Below are 17993 nucleotides of genomic sequence, written 5' to 3' on the forward strand. Positions count from 1 at the left end.
ATAATTAGCTTATTAAATTTAATTTTTTGATAAAAACATTTTTAATAATTGTTGAATTTAATTTTTTAATGAAAAATATTTTTAATAATTATTAAATTCTATTTTTTTTCAATTGATATATTTAATTATTAAAATTTATTTTTCAATGAAAAATTATAATTAGCTTATTAAATTCAATTTTTTGATAAAAAACATTTTTAATAATTGTTGAATTTAATTTTTTAATGAATAATATTTTTAATAATTATTAAACTCTATTTTTTTGATAAAAAATTAATATTTTCAATTATTAAAGTTAATTTATAAATGAACAATTATAATTAATTTTTAAAATTCAATTTTTTGATAAAAAATATTTTTATTAATTGTTGATTTTAATTTTATTATGAAAAATATTTTTAATAACTATTAAATTTTATTTTTTGACAGAAAATATTTTTAATTATTATTAAATTTAATTTTTTGACAGAAAATTAATAAATTAAATTATTTAAATTTATTTGTCGATAAAAAAACATTTTTAATAATCGTTAAATTTAATTTTTAATGAAATATTTTTTTAATAATTTTTAAATTCTATTTTTGTTTTAAATTGATATATTTAATTATTAAAATTTATTTTTCAACGAAAAATTATTAGCTTATTAAATTCAATTTTTTGATAAAAAACATTTTTAATAATTGTCGAATTTAATTTTTTAATGAAAAATATTTGTAATAATTATTAAATTGTATTTTTTTTTTAAATTGATATATTTAATCACTAAAAATATTTTTCATTAAAAAATTAAATTCAACAATTATTAAAAATGTTTTTTATCAAAAAATTGAATTTAATTTTTTAATGAAAAATATTTTTAATAATTATTAAATTCAATTTTTTTGATGAAGAATTGATATATTTAATTATTAAAATTTATTTTTCAATGAAAAATATTTTTAATAATTATTAAATTCTATTTTTTTTTTTTTTAAATTGATATATTTAATTATTAAAATATATTTTTCAATGAAAAATTATTAGCTTATGAAATTCAATTTTTTGATATAAAATATTTTTAATAACTTTTGAATTTAATTTTTTAATGAAAAATATTTATAATAATTATTAAATTCTATTTTTTTTTTTAAATTGATACCTGTTGTCCTTGTTGTTGGCTATCCTCTGGTGGAACTGGCTGGTCCGTTCTCTGACGAGCCCCGTGCTGAGGTTCACACTAGCGAACGCCTTCGGTAAAGGAATCACCGAGATCTCGGTAACTGTGTTGTCATCATCGACGTCTCTCACATCAAAGCTCTTCCCATTAACGACCATCCTTAAATTCCTCGGCCTGACCTGGATCCTTCTAACAGAGGACGCTCCAGGGTTGACATCCAGCATGGACATCTCGTGATCTATAAGATACCCAGGCTGACATCCACTCCCGATCCCAGAATCCTCAGTCCCAGACCCGGACTGCGAGCCCGCGGAGCTTTTAGAAGCTGTCGAGACCTTTCTGTTTTGATTAGCGACTGTCTTGGCGATCTTGGAGTTCGCGTCGGTCACTCTAACCGCGTACTGAGGCAACGGAAGGTGGCTGGTGTGCAGAGTGTACTTGCTAACCGGTTCTGGAATGTTATTAGCATTGGTACTGGTCACCCTGGGTATGCGGTTAGTCTCGGTCAAGTTGCTCGGGACTGAATTGTAAGCCGGAGGGTTATTTACTGGAGAGGGCCGAAGCTTTGGAGCAGGCTGGCTGGTTCTCGAACGCTCTTGATGTTGCTGTTGTTGATGTTGTTGTTGGTGGAGGGATTTTTCCTGGTTAAAGTGACCCGCGCTGTGGCTGGAGCAGTCCGCGACTTTGTCGGTGTACCTGCCGGGCTGAGGCTGCCGGAACCCGAACCGGTTCATCCTGACGTTGCCGACGATCTCTTTTTTCGGAGGCGCGAGGCGCGGTGTTGAGCGACCTGACGAGGCGCTCTGGACTCGCTGGTGGCGGTCATCCTCGTCCAGTCGTCTTCGCACCTGCTCCGGGCCCAGGGATTTGGAGCGCGGTGGAAGGTCTTCCTCGTAGCTTTTTATGGGCTGGTGGTGCCCGTCTCCGCGGGACCGGCGGCGGAAGCCGAAGGATATCGCGGTGCCTCGGGTTTGTGGCACGCCTCTCTTCGAAGCGACTTTGCTGTCGTCCTGAAAGATATTTTAGTTTAGTATTGATTTTTTTTTTGGTGATAAATTTGGAGCTTTTAAATTAAGATTGTCTTGATATAGATAAGGGTAATTTAATTGATACTGAAAGTAACATAGTTTTGATTTTTTGAATAAATAAAATTTTGGTTTATTTAATAAGGACTTTTGTTAAATTGCACTTTATTTTCTTAAATATTGATATTTTAAAAGATATAAGCTCATTCCGATGTTACTCTTATCAAGAGCTTTCATTTGAGTACCCACATGCATTTTCATATATTTTTCATATATACATATATGTAATATATATAAATATGTAAAATATATGAAAAATTGATGTGGGTACTCAAATGAAAGGTCTTGATGAGTGTAACATCGAGATGAGCTTATATCTTTAAAAATATCATTAGTTGACAAGATAGCAAAGTCAGTTCTTAATTATTCACATTTTTTAAGATATAAGCTTTTCTTGATGTTACACTAATCAAGAGCTTTCATTTGAGTACCCACATGCATTTTTACATATTTTTCATATATACATATATATAATATATAAAATATATGAAAAATTGATGTGGGTACTCAAATGAAAGGTCTTGATGAGTGTAACATCGAGATGAGCTTATATCTTTAAAAATATCATTAGTTGACAAGATAGCAGGGTCAGTTCTTAATTATTCACATTTTTTAAGATATAAGCTCTTCTTGATGTTACACTAATCAAGAGCTTTCATTTGAGTACCTACATGCATTTTGATATATTTTTTTTATATATACATATTTATAATATATATAAAATATATGAAAAATTGAGGTGGGTACTCAAATGAAAGCTCTTGATGAGTGTAACATCGGGATGAGCTTATATCTTTAAAAATGTGAATAGTTCACAAGATGTAAGGTAATTTGTTGAGTAAATAAATTATTATTGAAAAAAATTTCAGAAAATTTAACTTTTTAAAATTATTATTTTTGAAATAAATTATTATAACAAAATTTCACTCTTAAAAATAATTTTTCTAGTCCTAATTTACCTTTTAAATAAAACCAAAAAAATGTTATTTACTTATAAAAACATCATTAATTAAAGAAAAGGAATTCCGACCCACCCAAGTCCGTCAGACCACCACTCTAATTAACTTCACTCCCAATAAAATTCCCTAAAACACAGAAAATTAAACAAGACGAACAAACTAAAACGGAGCAACGAATGGAGCTCGAAAATGAGGAACGAGAGTGAAACAATTTTTGTATAAACCCAAAGTGTCTTGAGTCTAGAAGCGAATTCTATTTCGAGTGCGGGTCCCATGCCAGTTACAAGCTCCACATGACAGTATAGTCTGTCAGCACACTCTAAAAACATATTACGACTAGTAAGTCCGAGTTGTGACTCACGATAATAATATTATTAACATCGGCCTATTAAACGTACTAATAAGTAATAAGTTCCGTGTTTATTCAACTAAACCGACCACTCTATGAATGACATAAGCCATAAAAATAATAAATACTAAATAAAAATTGCATAATTATAAATACAGACTGTCACCGGTAGTAAATAATATTAAATAATCCTTACCGAAGTGAAATAGAAATTGGTGGCGCAATCTTTATCGTTCTCCATATCATTGTCCTCTTTATAGCGGAATCCATGTCGATAATCCATGTCTCTGGCAAGAACTAACTGCCTAGCCAAGATATGATGGATGACGAGTTGGCAAACACTTTATTTTATAAGCTCCAAATTACATTGACGATTCAATTAATTCTTCGTCTCCCCATCGCTTTATTTTTTCCCTACCACAGCTAAAATAATTAAAAAAAAAAATTTTTTTTCAGCTTACGAGCCTACTTGCTACGCAAATTTCGCTTCCAAGAACGCAATTGCTGGATGATTATCGTGTTACAATTAAAATTACTATTCCCAAGGCCTGAGGATTTAGCAATCTCAACAGAACGGTCTTATCGCGGATTCACAGTGGCGTAGAACACTCAGAGTAGCTCTTTCTGGTGATCACATCTTCGTTGACGATTTTGATAAGTTACGGCGATGATAATAGCAATTATGATGGTCTTCCTCCAAGAAGACGAGAGAATATTGAAAAATGCGCCTCTAGACCCGAGGTTCGTCGCGGTTACGCACGTCAACGGATAACCCTGGCCAGTCGACGGATAAAAAGAGTCAAGTAGAGGATCGATCGGACCTAACGCGCCGGCGTCGCGACGCCAGTGCGCGAACGCGAGCTCAGGATTTTATTGCTATCGTTCGGCAAATAAAACCACTGAATCCATTATTATGAAAAAAAATAATAATAAAATTAACTATCAATCTAATCGCTATCATTTATCCTCATTTATTATTCATATTTAGATTAAGATTGTCATTTTTTGCCAGAGTTTCGGCTCGTTTCTTATGCGCAATTGCTGGGTGGCTTAATGCTATTTAAATGTCAAGTTTAATCATTTTTAGAAGAACAATGAGGTAATCTTGTAAAATGATTAGATCAATGGAAATGAGAATGCAAGGCTTCGATGTTAAACAAGTGTCTTTAAGACGTCATATCATAGAAGAGTTTTTATGAAAAAAATCGTGACAGTCTTCTTTACTTAAATTAGAAACATTTTCTTTTTTTAGGTCTTTTTTTTATAAATTACGTAATTTAAAAAATTGATAAGATCTTTTTTGATATTTATTATTATTAATTTTTCGTTTTATAATTATGAATTTAAGTTTTTTATGAAATTTAGAGTATTATTACAAAATTTGTAGATAGATCCTTTAAAAGATACTATTTTAATAATAATAATTTACATCTTTTATTGTTATTATTATTATATTGTAATAATAATTGATTGAAGTCAAAATTAAAATTTTTATGAAATTTTTGTAAAATTAAAGATCATATTCTCTAAAACAAACCATTTTTATTCAATTATTAATAATAACAATAATTTATTTTAAAGGGCGTAATAATGAAAATTTTTATTTAAATAAATAAAAATATTTAATTAACAAAATTTGTCTAAATTTTATAAAATTTTTTTAAGAAAAAAATTTATAGTGTAATTTTTTGATTTTTAAATTTGAAAATAATTAAAAAATATGTATTATTATTATATTTTTACACGGAAAAAAGAAAAATTTAAAAATAACATTATTAAGAGCAATAAGCGTCGCTTCGTGTAAAAAACTATAAAAATTGCAGTTCAAAATAACATTTTTCAAAATTAAAACTTTGAATGTTAATTTTCAGAGCTTTCAATGTAATATTTACATTTTACAATATAATTCTTACAAAATCTGTAATAATTACAAATTACAGTGAAATTGTAATTTTTCCCGTTTTTTAAATGGAGCGCTATTACATTATATAACACACGGAAAAAAGAAAACTCGAAAAATTACAGTATAAAATGCAACGTGGCGCTTCGTGATGAAAACTGGAAGTTACAGTTTCAAATGTAATTATTAAAGATTTTATAAGAATTACATTGTAGAATATAATATTTAGATTGAACGCTCTGAATATTAAATTAAAAAATTGAATTTAGAAAAATGTTATTTCAAACTGTAATTTTTCTAGTTTTGATTACGACGGGACCGACTTTACATTTTATACTGTAATTTTTCGAGATTTCTTTTTTCCGTGTATAATTTTTTTTTTCGTGTAATTTTTGCCTACACTGCATTCTTGATAGCCAATCAATAAAAAAAAGCTATTGACAAAGACAAGAGTGGCACATTAAGTAGAGGGTCAATTAAACTTGAGGAGAATAAAAGACCGAAAATATAAATTAAGCCAATACAAGTAAAGGGGAAGTAAGTTGATGGAACTAAAGAAAGAAAGAAAATGAGGGATTATTTGCGAGGAGATGACTCACGTGGTCCGGCCGGCGCCACCGGAAAAAGAATCGATACCAGAACGGAGAACTGCGCCATCGTGACGCCTAAGACACCATTTACGTTACGGTTCTGCGCTCTCACCTGACTCTGCTATCACGTATAACATAGAATGTATAGAATATAATCGATAGTGCAGGTTACTCTGCCCTCTGAATCGTGTTCGACCTTTACCTTTCATCTCCTTCCCCGATCCTCCAGACACCGTCTCTCTCCACTTAACTCTCTCCCAACTTTAACTCCAGCTGTAAATTTCGTTGTCGCTCAATTTATGGGCAATCACAGCACAGGTTAATGTCAGCCTCTAGTTTCTGCGGTATCCGCATTGCGAAATTCACTACCTGGTGTCAGAATGCCAGAAGTTTAATTAATTGAGCAAAGCAGTTTGTTTTTTAAGGGAAAAAATTCTAAATCGAAGGAATAACGGAAGGAGGATGAGCTAAGACAGGAAAACGCAAGAAAGCGAGTCTAGTCTTTTTTTCAGAGCTATAATTAACTCTTAATTACCCAATTGCATATATTGTAATTAATTTTTATGCATAAACATGTAATGTTTATGTTAGCTTTAAGCGAAATATTTGTATTTATTTGGATTGTCATGCACTTTCTATTCTTAATATTTATTTTTATTTTTATTCTTATACACTCACTTTAGTGTGAACTATTTTTATCCCAGTTGTTGTGCTTCCGGTGAAAGAGCATCACACCCGCGAACACATAAATAAATAAAATAAAGTACCATCCGTATAACTCTGATGAATAAAAAGAGGTGGGTTTTACAAAGACAGTTAACATTTACGGATTTACATATGGCCTGAATACTGGATATCTAGAAAGTCATTTACGGATTGATACTCATCGCTTCTTGATAAATTATCATACTTGTGATATTTAGAATTGTAAAAGGCTAAATGCTGATTTAAAATCCCGTGATTAAAATTAATAGGATTTTAGCGTCAAATTTTTTTAATTTATTTCTTAATTATTTTATCATTTAATGTTCTTAAGGATTCTTGGAAATATTTATAATTTTTAATCAAAGAGAAAATATTTTGCATTAAGAAAAAAATTCTAAAGAAACATATATTTTGAATTAAAATTAAAAAATTAAGATTGAAATAAAAATTTAGAAAATTCTTTAATTAAAATTGAGATTAATATAATTAAGAAATGACCTTGTATCTTGTGAACTATTGACATTTTTAAAGATATAAGCTCATCCCGATGTTACACTCATTGAGACCTTTCATTTGAGTACCCACATTAATTTTTCATATATTTATATATTTATATATATGTATATGTGAAAAATATATCAAAAATGCATGTGGGTACTCAAATGAAAGCTCTTGATGAGTGTAACATCTAGATGAGCTTATATCTTTAAAATATATATTATATATATGTATATATGAAAAATATATCAAAAATGGATGTGGGTACTCAAATGAAAGCTCTTGATGAGTGTAACATCAGGATGAGCTTATATCTTTAAAAATGTCAATATTTAAGAAAGTACAGTGCAATTTAACAAGAGTCATTATTTATCCAAAAACTAATTTTTAATTAAAAAAAATTTTTTTTATCAAAGATTTTCTTAATTTAAAATTTCTCCTTATGAATCAAGTAAATTTTTTCATCATTCTTCATTCATAAATAAAAATAGTACAATTAATATAAAGTGACTTGAAGAAAGTAGATAATTAAACATTGAATAAACCGAAGGCCCTATTCCAAAGGACAATGAACTAAGATCTGAACTTGAACCAACAAACAAGCCGAATACGAAAATGAATGTATAGGCACATGCGATGATCCGTCACCTTTGCCTTTCATTTTACTTCTATTAAATTCTATTCCGTATGAGTTAGAGTCCAAGTACGTGATGAAGAAAGAGCCAGGCAAAGTTGAATCACAGCAGAATATAGTTGGCGTAGTGGTTAACTGTGAGGCTGATATTTAGTTAGTACGAATGTAAGCAAAGCTATTGCAGGATAAGGAGGCATGCAATACGTTCTGTTCGAAGCGGAACGTATTTAAAATATCCGTACGCTTATGTGCGATCCTATCGCAAAGCCTCTCTCCTGTATTGTATTGTACATTGTGTACCTTGTACATAACGGTTCACAGGAGTAAGACCTCTCGGGGAATCTCAAGGAGAAATTTCATTTTTCTCACTGGCATACGTGTAAGCAAAGGCCCTCGTACTTGTACTTAACCCGCATATACCTCGTACTCCGAGTATTAATGTAAGTACGAGTACTTAAATTGCTTGGAATACACACAGTAAATCTCCCACGCTCTTTAGAGTTCACAAGCTCTTCCTCTCTCAATTGCTAACTAAAATTCCTTTTAGATTTACTGGTGTGGATAAATATAAAGCAAACTGTTAGTGCTAAGACCAAGAACAACTCTAGAGACATTTCAATTCTCGAATTAAAACCGACGTTTCATTTATTTTATTATTTACAACTAATAAATTTTATGTTTTCACACGACTCGGCTATATATTTATTAAGAGATAATAAACCAAACGAAATTGAATTTTTTAGCAGCACAAGTGTGGAACACTTGTACATTGAATCGAGAAAGCCGCGATTATAAGTAAAAACTGTATCTAATGGCTTTAATTATTATTATTAAAATGAAAAATAATAATCATTATTGTGTGGGAGAGTATATTATATTCTATTGTTATATTATGATATTATTATTATTAAAATTCACACTGTAATTTTTTTTATTTTTGAGTTTTAGAATTAGAAAAAAAAATTTTTTTAATTCATAATAATAATAATAATAATAATAATAATAATAATAATAATAATAACCTTGCAATCACTGTGTGACTATAACTAAATAAAATTTTGTTTTATTATATAATGACTTTTGTTAAATTGCACTGTACTTTCTTAAATATTGAAGTTTTTAAAGATATAAGCTCATTCCGATGTTACACTCATCAATACCTTTCATTTGAGTACCCACATGCATTTTTGATATATTTTTCATATATACATATATATATATAATATATATATATATATAATATATATATAATATATATATATAAATACATAAATATATGAAAAATTGATGTGGGTACTTAAATGAAAGGTCTCGATGAGTGTAATATCAATATGAGCTTATATCTTCAAAAATATCATTAGTTGACAAGATATCAAAGTCAGTTCTTAATTATTGACATTTTTTAAGATATAAGCTTATCCCGATGTTACACTCATCAAGAGCTCTCATTTGAGTACCCACATGCATTTTTGATATATTTTTCATATATTCATATATATAATATATATAAATATATGAAAAATTGATGTGGGTACTCAAATGAAAGGTTTCGATGAGTATAATGACAGGATGAGTTTATATCTTTGAAAATATCAAGAGTTCTCAAGATACAAGGTAATTTCTTAATTATGTATCTAGAGATAGAGCAATTTCGAATGCAGCCTAAATAATAATAATAACTTTATTATTATAGTAGTAGTAGTGTGTTGATACGCAATTAACGCTTGAATTAACTCGGATCTCGAGTATCGGTACGGATAGTTTAGTAGATGCCCATACCATGACAAACGCTTGGGTGATCACGCGATAAGGAATTCATTATCCACACCAGTAAGATTATGCAGATCATTAAGACTCGCTTACAATTATTCCTTATTAATTATAATGATTTTTTAATTCTGTTCCAAGCTGATGACCGATTTATAGTCATAAATAAAAATTATTCCTTCAAGTTTCTTGTATACAATACAAGTAAAGTACTAATGGGATAAGAGAAGAGAATGAGATCGCAAATGAGAAATCGGCGATTGCTGATGCTCTTGAAAGCAGGTCACTTATCTGTCCATACGAGATTGGAGCAAAGTACAGCACCAATTTACTCGGTGATTGTCTCGATCGGAAGCAGTAAACAGTAAGATGTTATTTTTTGTCCTCAGTCGCGTTGAAAGGCAGTACAGAGCAAAATCTCGGTGTACTTTCGATTGACGATCGAGATCATTAATGCAAATGATAAATAATATACGCATGAGAATGTAGTTTATATTATAGGCTGAACTCCCACAGATCGGCATTCCAGAATTGTGCTGGCGTGGCTCAATGCTTTAACTTAATATCCTCAGTATCACTTTCAATATCTTTGAGATGAGATAAATTGAATTTAAAGCATGACTGACGTTTCATGATTTTACAAGAAATAAAATAGCTAGATAAATTGTTTTATGATTTTTTTTTTTGAATTGTTTTTTGTTCTGTCTTGAGTTTTATAAGACTGATATATAATACGCAATATCATCTTCAGTTTCATCCATTTATGATCCAACAAAGAGCGGCATTAATTAAGTTCCATTGAGCGAGCAAACCGTGAATCACGCGACTAGTTACGTCTAAAAATATTTAAATAGAAGAAAAAAACAAGAGGAAGTTACTATTAATAAACAAGGAATGGAATTTAACAATTATATTAATTAAATTAAGTCCTAAGATTTATCATCCAAGACAAGACAATAATTGGACTGTCGAGTGTCAACATCTGAAAACGATCTTATAACTCGACAAACATTATTATACTGTATTATAATTTATAATATACTGTGTAACTTTGTGAGTACTATACGGATAGGATAGGAGTAACAACCCAGAGCCTTATTGTATTATCTTTACACACAGGAATACATAAGTCGTCAGGCAAGTAAAAGGTCGACGCACTCGCACTATTTGTATGACTATAGCTTCCTCGTTCCGGATTTCAAAAATTTTATTTGTCCCTTATCCCTTATTTTTATCAAGACAAACTTCATTATTTTCCTACAATTGCAATTTTAGGTAATTATTTACAAGTGGGGTCTATCATTTTCATTTTCATTTTTTTGAATGAAATTTCTAGTTAATTTTATTGAGATATTTTTTTTTGGAAAAATACATAAAAAATGAACAATTAAAAAACATGATTATCACAATTTTAACAAATTTTACAAAAAAATTTATAAATTTTTTAGAAAATTGTATATTCATTTTTTTTTTAATTGTTCCTTTTTTTATGTACTTTTCAAAAAAATATTATTCAATTTTTTAGAAAATTGTGATATTAATTTTTTTTTTAATTGTTCCTTTTTTTATGGACTTTAAAAAAAAATATATAAATAAAAAAGATCAAATAAAGATAAAATAGAAATTTAATCCAAAAACATAAGAACCAAATTTTTTTCCAACTTTTAAAGACAAAAAAGCTATCAAAATCTTTATTTTTTTCTTTTACGACATTTTTTATTTTAAATCCGCCGTAAAAACAAGCAGAATTAAAAAAAAATTTGAAAATGTTAATTTTTCACCTAGATATAACAAAAAAAAAAATTACTTTTTTGGTAATTATTTACAAGTGAGATCAATCATTTTCATTTTCATTTTTTTTAACGAAATTTTTATTTGATTTTATTGATATATATTTTTTTTTTGAAAAATACATAAAAAATGAACAATTTAAAAAAAAAAGTTGATTTTCACAATTTTAACAAATTTTACAAAAAAATTTATAAATTTGTAAATTGTAATATTCATTTTTTTTATGTACTTTTAAGAAAAAAATACATCAAAAAAAGATAACATCAATATTTTATCCAAAAACATGAGTCAAAATTTTTTCCAACTTTTGAAAGCAAAAAGCTATCAAAATCTTTATTTTTTTCTCTCACGACATTTTTACCATAAATCCGCCGTAAAAACAAGCAGAATAAAAAGAAAATTTGAAAATGTTAATTTTTCACCTAGTTATGGTCCAAAATGAGATTGACCCCACTTGTAAATAATTACCAATTTTTTTTGAACCCTTATCTCTTATTTTTATCAAGACAAACTTCATTATTTTCCTACAATTGCAATTTTATTATTGTTATAGATAATTAAGGTAAAAAACTTACCTGATTCTTGGCGGGCTTGTCCATGATTCGGTACGACGATGCTGCGATAACAGCGCCCGCCTTACGAGACACGCATTGCCCCATATAGACCACTCAGCTTTTCTGCACCACCTGTCAATTATTTAATAAATTAGCGAGAATAATAAATTAATTAATATTAATTCTAACTACGCCGGATTTAATTACCATCACCAGTTAAACACCTCCGCAACTTATATTTTTATTTAAAAATAGAACAAAAATAAATTGCGTAAAAATCAATAAGCCGATTTGTTTTTTATTTATATTAAATTACGTCATATTAACAGTGCTCAGAGTAATTGAATTTTTTTAATAAACAGATAAAAAGTAAGCAAAGATTAGAGATAACTGATTGTATCTTCAACGGTTGGTAGTTTTCTTGTATTTAAAGTTAGCAACAAGCTTGTAATTATAGAAAATTAATTTTTTAATTGAAAAGTGAATGAAGAATTGTTTTCAGAGAATCAAGAGTTACAGGGTGTTAAATTGTTGGAGCTTTGACCAAATGAAACAACAATTGACTACGGATAAGAGTAATTTATACGCTTTCCCGAGTATGTGCAATAGAAAAAACAAAAGTTTTATAATAAAATGAATAAAAGGTAAATTATGTATGTGTAATGATAGAGATGATAAATGGTAGTTAATTAAGCGTAAGAGTATGCATGACTGATGTGTGTATTAGGTGAGACAAGAGAAAGTCATACAAAGACTGTTGACAGTTTTTTTTAATCTTCTGACAATCGTGTAATGGGTTTACTCTATTTGTTGTTATTTATTGTCAATAATAAATTGCTCGTTTTTTTTTATACTAAAGTTTGCTGACAGCTGTCAATTTTTTTTATTTTTATAACAATTCAATTACAATAAAAAATTTCCATATGGAATTTTTTTCATAATTTAATTGTTATAAATTTATTAAAAAAAAATTCTATCTGTCAATTTTAGTGTTTTTTAAAAATTAGTATTAATATGTCCATTTATCCCAATAAAATTCTTATTTTTATTTTCTCTTGTATGGGATTTACTCACAAAAATGATAATCGACGGCCTTGAGTGCCAAGTTTTATGTACGGATTTTTTAAAACCGCTGAAAAAAATAAGTTGTTCATTCCAACAAATTTTATATGAACTTGCAATATAAAATAATTAAATAATAATAATGATACTGAAATTAGCAGACATTTGACAATTCTTTATAATAATAGTTAGCCAACATTTTTAATTTTTTGATTTTGCTTCTTTTATTAAATTAGAACTAAATAATGTTTTTTTAAAATTGCACTCACAGTTTTTCAAATTTTCTACATGTCAAATTTTTTATGATGTTAAAGTTAGCTGTCACTTGACCATTTTTTAATTTTATTTAACAAAAAGTTTTGTTCAAAAAAATTATTTTTAAAAAATTGCATTTTTAATTTATTAAAATTTCTTAATGTCCATTTTTTTATGCAGTAATTTATTTATTAGATAAATTATCAAAATTATAAAATGCTAAATTAATTTTCATAATTTTTTTTTTAATTGTTTGTAATAATTTTTTTCAATAAAAAAAATTATAAAATTTATAGATATTAGCTAACTTAACTTTCATCAATTCTTTGAATTTTTATAACAGATCAATAATTATAAAAAAATATATTTTAAAAAAATTGATATAATTTTTAAAAAATTTTTACATAAATTTTTTTTCAGTATAATTTAATTGTTAAAAAAATTAAAAAATTATTAAGTGTCTGTTAAATTCAATATCAAATAATAATAATAAATAAATGATAATAAGACAAAGTAGCTGGCGATGTCATTAATCGATGAACCAACGGTGGTAAGTTCATCGGCAGGATGTTGGAAAAAAAAAAAAAAGTACATACCTTTTCTTACAGAGCTAATTTTTTTGGGCAGCTCACGGGGATTCGGTGGATACATTATAAAACCGTGATTAAACAGTTAAATTTGACAGCGTACACAAGGCCTGAGCATCGCACACGTTTATTTTAATTAAACTGTCTGTATTGTTCTGAGTATTGATAGCCCTGCTGCACTAACACTTGTCTTGTTTTATTTTTCTTTATTTTATTGTTCTGTCTCTTGCACGAAATTTGAGTACGACTTGTACCGAGCGCTGTGTACCACCTGTCATTCGAATATATTCGATAGGATAGAACATGCGTCGTGACGTCACCCCACCATGCCGAGGCCACGGAGGAGCCCGAAGACGCGGGCGGTTACGGAAACTTACGATTGAGACTCGGGTGGAGATTCTCAGCTTTAAGTTATAAGTTGCGACATCTGACGTTTAAAATCTGAAAAATAATTTTAATTATTTAAAACTATGTATTTTTTAATTAATTTTAATTATTCATGCTATTTTTTTTTTATTCAATTAATTAATTAATTCATAAAAACTATGAATTTTAAATATCATTTGAATTTTGGCGCGCTTATCGACTGGCGGTAAAATTATGAAACTATTTAAATAAAAGTGACAAAAAAAATTTTTAAATAAATTTCTGACATTTTTGGGACGGCCTCTTTTACCCAGATTCCGATTACACAGATGGCGCTATTACCCAGATCCCTTTGACACATATCCCGATTACGCAGATTGTGATTAAACAGATTTTCTATTACACAGATTACTTATTACTCAGATAACCGATTACACAGAAAATCTTTAACGCAGATCCCGATGACGCAGATAATTTAAATTTTTAAATGATAAATGCCATAATAAAGCCAAGCATTAAAAGTGCCTGAAATTTTTAAATTGCCGCCATCAAAACATGCCGGATGAGCATGTAATCTAGCTATTGGTTGAATTTAAGGTTCAAGGTGTGCACGGAGCGCTTTATTGAAGTATCTACAGTGTATATGTGTAAAATCCCGCGTTGGTTGAATTTTTTATTAGATACTTGATATAATGAATCAACAAAATTACAGGTTAAATATTAGAGCTATATAGGTAAGTAAACATATTTATTATTTATATTAAAAGTTCGGGTTTGAAGTTTAAATATAATTAGTTCAATTACCCCCAAGCGGGGATGAATCGAACCATTTGACGCGTTTGCATAAATTAATCATTTAAGAATCAATGTTGTTTAATGACTAATTTATGGATCGATAATTAGAGAAGACATAATAAATTACCATTCCAAGAAAAAAAAAATTAGATAAACGGTTGACCCTGAAGGCCATCCCTGCAACTTCCCGCCACTTACATACCTAGGGGCTTAAAATTGCACTAATAATTGCTCTTCGAGCTCAAAAAAACAACTTATGTCTTATTTTGAGCTCTCCAAGCTCAAAGAGATAGTCTTTCTATACTTTTGACGTAGAATTTAATTTCACATAACATCACACTAATAGATTTGTTTATAGTTAAAAAGATTTGTTAATATTTAACAAATCATTTATTAGAAGCCATTTGTTAGGCCTTAACAAATATTTCTTAGTATTTAAAAAGATTTATTAATACTTAATAAATGAATATCAGATTTATTGAATACAAACAAATCATTTTTAATACTAAGAAATATTTATTTAACATTAAAAAATGGTCTCTAATAAATGATTTGTTAGCTATTAACAAATATTATTTAATACAAATAAATCCTTCTATCAGTGCAGTCAATTCGTTCAAGAGATATCATAAACGAAAGAAAACCGAAAAGTGTTTTCTGCACATAACTTCACATAATTTCACATAATTTCACATAATTTCACATAATTTCAGTCGATTCGTTCAAGAGAAATCATGAACGAAAGAAAACCGAAAAGTGTTTCCTGCACATAATTTCACATAATTTCACATAATTTCAGCCAGTTCGTTTAAGAGATATCATGAACGAAAGAAAACCGAAAAGTGTATTCTGCACATAACTTTACATAATTTCACATAATTTCACATAATTTCACATAATTTCAATCAATTTGTTCAAGTGTTTTTTCCACATAACTTTACATAATTTTGCATAAGTTCACATAACATTTCTTTTCGGATCGTTTTTGATGAGATAGTATAATTTTTAGACTTTTGAGCTCGAAGAAGCATAGAAAAGCTATCTCTCCAAGCTCGGAGAGCTCAAAATAATACATAAATCGATCCAAAAAAAATTAGGAAAACGGTTGACCCTGAAGGCCATCCCTGCAACTTCCCGCTAATTTCATACTTAGGCGCTTAAAATTGCACCAATGACGTTTTTGAGCTCTTCCCGAGTCAAAATTCGAGTCCCGTTTTGACCGTAAAAATGTCCCAACTCTTTGAAGTCTAATATGCCGCTAAAAATCGAGTCTATTTTGACCGTACAAGATGGTATCGGAGAATAAGTATGGTTAAAACAGCCGTACGCAGGTCTGTTTTGACCGTAAAAATTTCCAGGAGTATAATATTATCATTATAAATATTATTACTATATTTGTCATCTTGTTGATTATTATTATTTCTCTTGCCATCTTGTAGTTCTTAGGCGCGAAAATTTAAATTAATAAAAAACATGAAAAGTTGACATTTAAAAATTAAAAATTTAATAATAATAATAATAACAACAATAATAATCTCAGAGAAGGGTTTTTCTTTCAAAAATTTGAATTTTGGAAAAAAAATATTATTCTTTTCTAAATTCAGCTTAGTTCACATATTTTCACTGAAAAAAGTTTTAAAATATATAAGAATCGCAGGTAATTGTTTAATTTCACATTTTTTAAAAGTAATTAATTTTTTGATATTTTTTCATAGTTTTTTTTTTAATCCAACAACTGACGTTTTTCATATTTTGTATTTTACTCTAAAATTGAAATTTTTCAAAAAATTAAAAAAAATTTTTCTATTTTAGATTTACTCTGATAAAAAAAATATTTTACAAGTAGAAAAAAAAAATTTTTTTAATTATCGATTTTTCGATATTTTGCTAAAACTTTTTTTTAATCCAAAATTTGAAATTTTTCATAATTTGTTTTTAGTTAAAAAATTGAAATGTTTCATAATTTTTCTTATCCCAAAATTAACATTTTTGAAAAAAATTTTGAAAAATTTTTCTATTTTAGATTTATTCTAAAAAAAAAAAAATATCTATTAAGTAGAAAATAATCTAATCATGTTGATTTCACACCCCGTGAAAATAAGCAATTACCGAATCTTACAATTGAAAATAGAAGTATAAGATTAATAATTGAGAATGGGTAACTAAATTTCAATTTTGAATGTCTATAAATATAATTATTACTATTCATTTAATTTCTCCGTAAAGTTCTTTTTCAGATTCCACTCAGAACTTAGTCATTTCAAGACGCGTCATTTAAAAGTTTATGAGACTACTGAGATTCGCCTTTTACCAATCGGCAGTGTAGCGATGCGGGTAGCGCGTAAGTCTTGACGAGCGATAGGTTCCAAGTTCGGTTCTCGGTTAGGGCAAAGCGACTTTTAATTATTTCTTTATTTACGAAGCGTATTAGGTTAAGTTACCATAAGTAATCCTTTCCTCCTATTTCCTTACTCCTTAATATGTATAAACTGGACAATAAATAACCCCTGTTCGTAAAAAGACTCAAATTTGGGAAATCATCCATTTTTGTTTTTTTTATTACAAAATTAATTTTATATTTTTTTGTGCTCATAAACAATCTTGATAGTAGTAATTGTAATAATTGTTAATTACAAATTTTTATGTTAATGACAATTATTATTAATTACTATTACTTATTTCTTATAACAATAATAATTATTAATTATAATAATAATTATTATTGCAGTGATTAAAACAAAAAAAAAATAAATAAATGGGATTTCAATTGGATTTGAACCCGGACCCCTAAGAATTTTAAAATTTAATTTATTATTATTTATTATTATTATTATTATTATTATCATTATTTCAAGCCTGGTTTGACCGTAATCGTGGTAGAATGGGACAAAACTCTACTAGTTACGGTGAAACCAGGCTCAGTTTAAATGAGCTATCAA

General features: G+C 28.2%; 1 protein-coding gene across 7 annotated transcripts in view; it reads right to left on the reverse strand.

The window, feature by feature from the left end:
• LOC123259380 overlaps positions 1–14178 on the reverse strand; it is a 33287-nt gene extending 19109 nt beyond the window's left edge. For 2 of the 7 annotated variants that reach the window (XM_044719882.1, XM_044719853.1), the window contains exons 1-4: positions 13903–14178; positions 13064–13121; positions 12011–12121; positions 1140–2167 (exon numbers count right to left, since the gene is read on the reverse strand). In XM_044719882.1, the coding sequence (XP_044575817.1) occupies positions 1140–2167; positions 12011–12094 (1112 nt within the window). In that variant the 5' untranslated portion in view covers positions 12095–12121; positions 13064–13121; positions 13903–14178. Of the gene's footprint in view, positions 1–1139; positions 2168–3746; positions 4353–12010; positions 12122–13063; positions 13122–13902 lie in introns of those variants that run through there. The other 5 variants (XM_044719891.1, XM_044719872.1, XM_044719862.1 and 2 more) reach the window with 4 other exon arrangements.
• Between the last annotated feature and the right edge of the window lie 3815 nt (positions 14179–17993).

The sequence above is a fragment of the Cotesia glomerata genome, linkage group LG1 (genome assembly GCF_020080835.1).
Source record: "Cotesia glomerata isolate CgM1 linkage group LG1, MPM_Cglom_v2.3, whole genome shotgun sequence".
NCBI classification, from domain to species: domain Eukaryota; kingdom Metazoa; phylum Arthropoda; class Insecta; order Hymenoptera; family Braconidae; genus Cotesia; species Cotesia glomerata.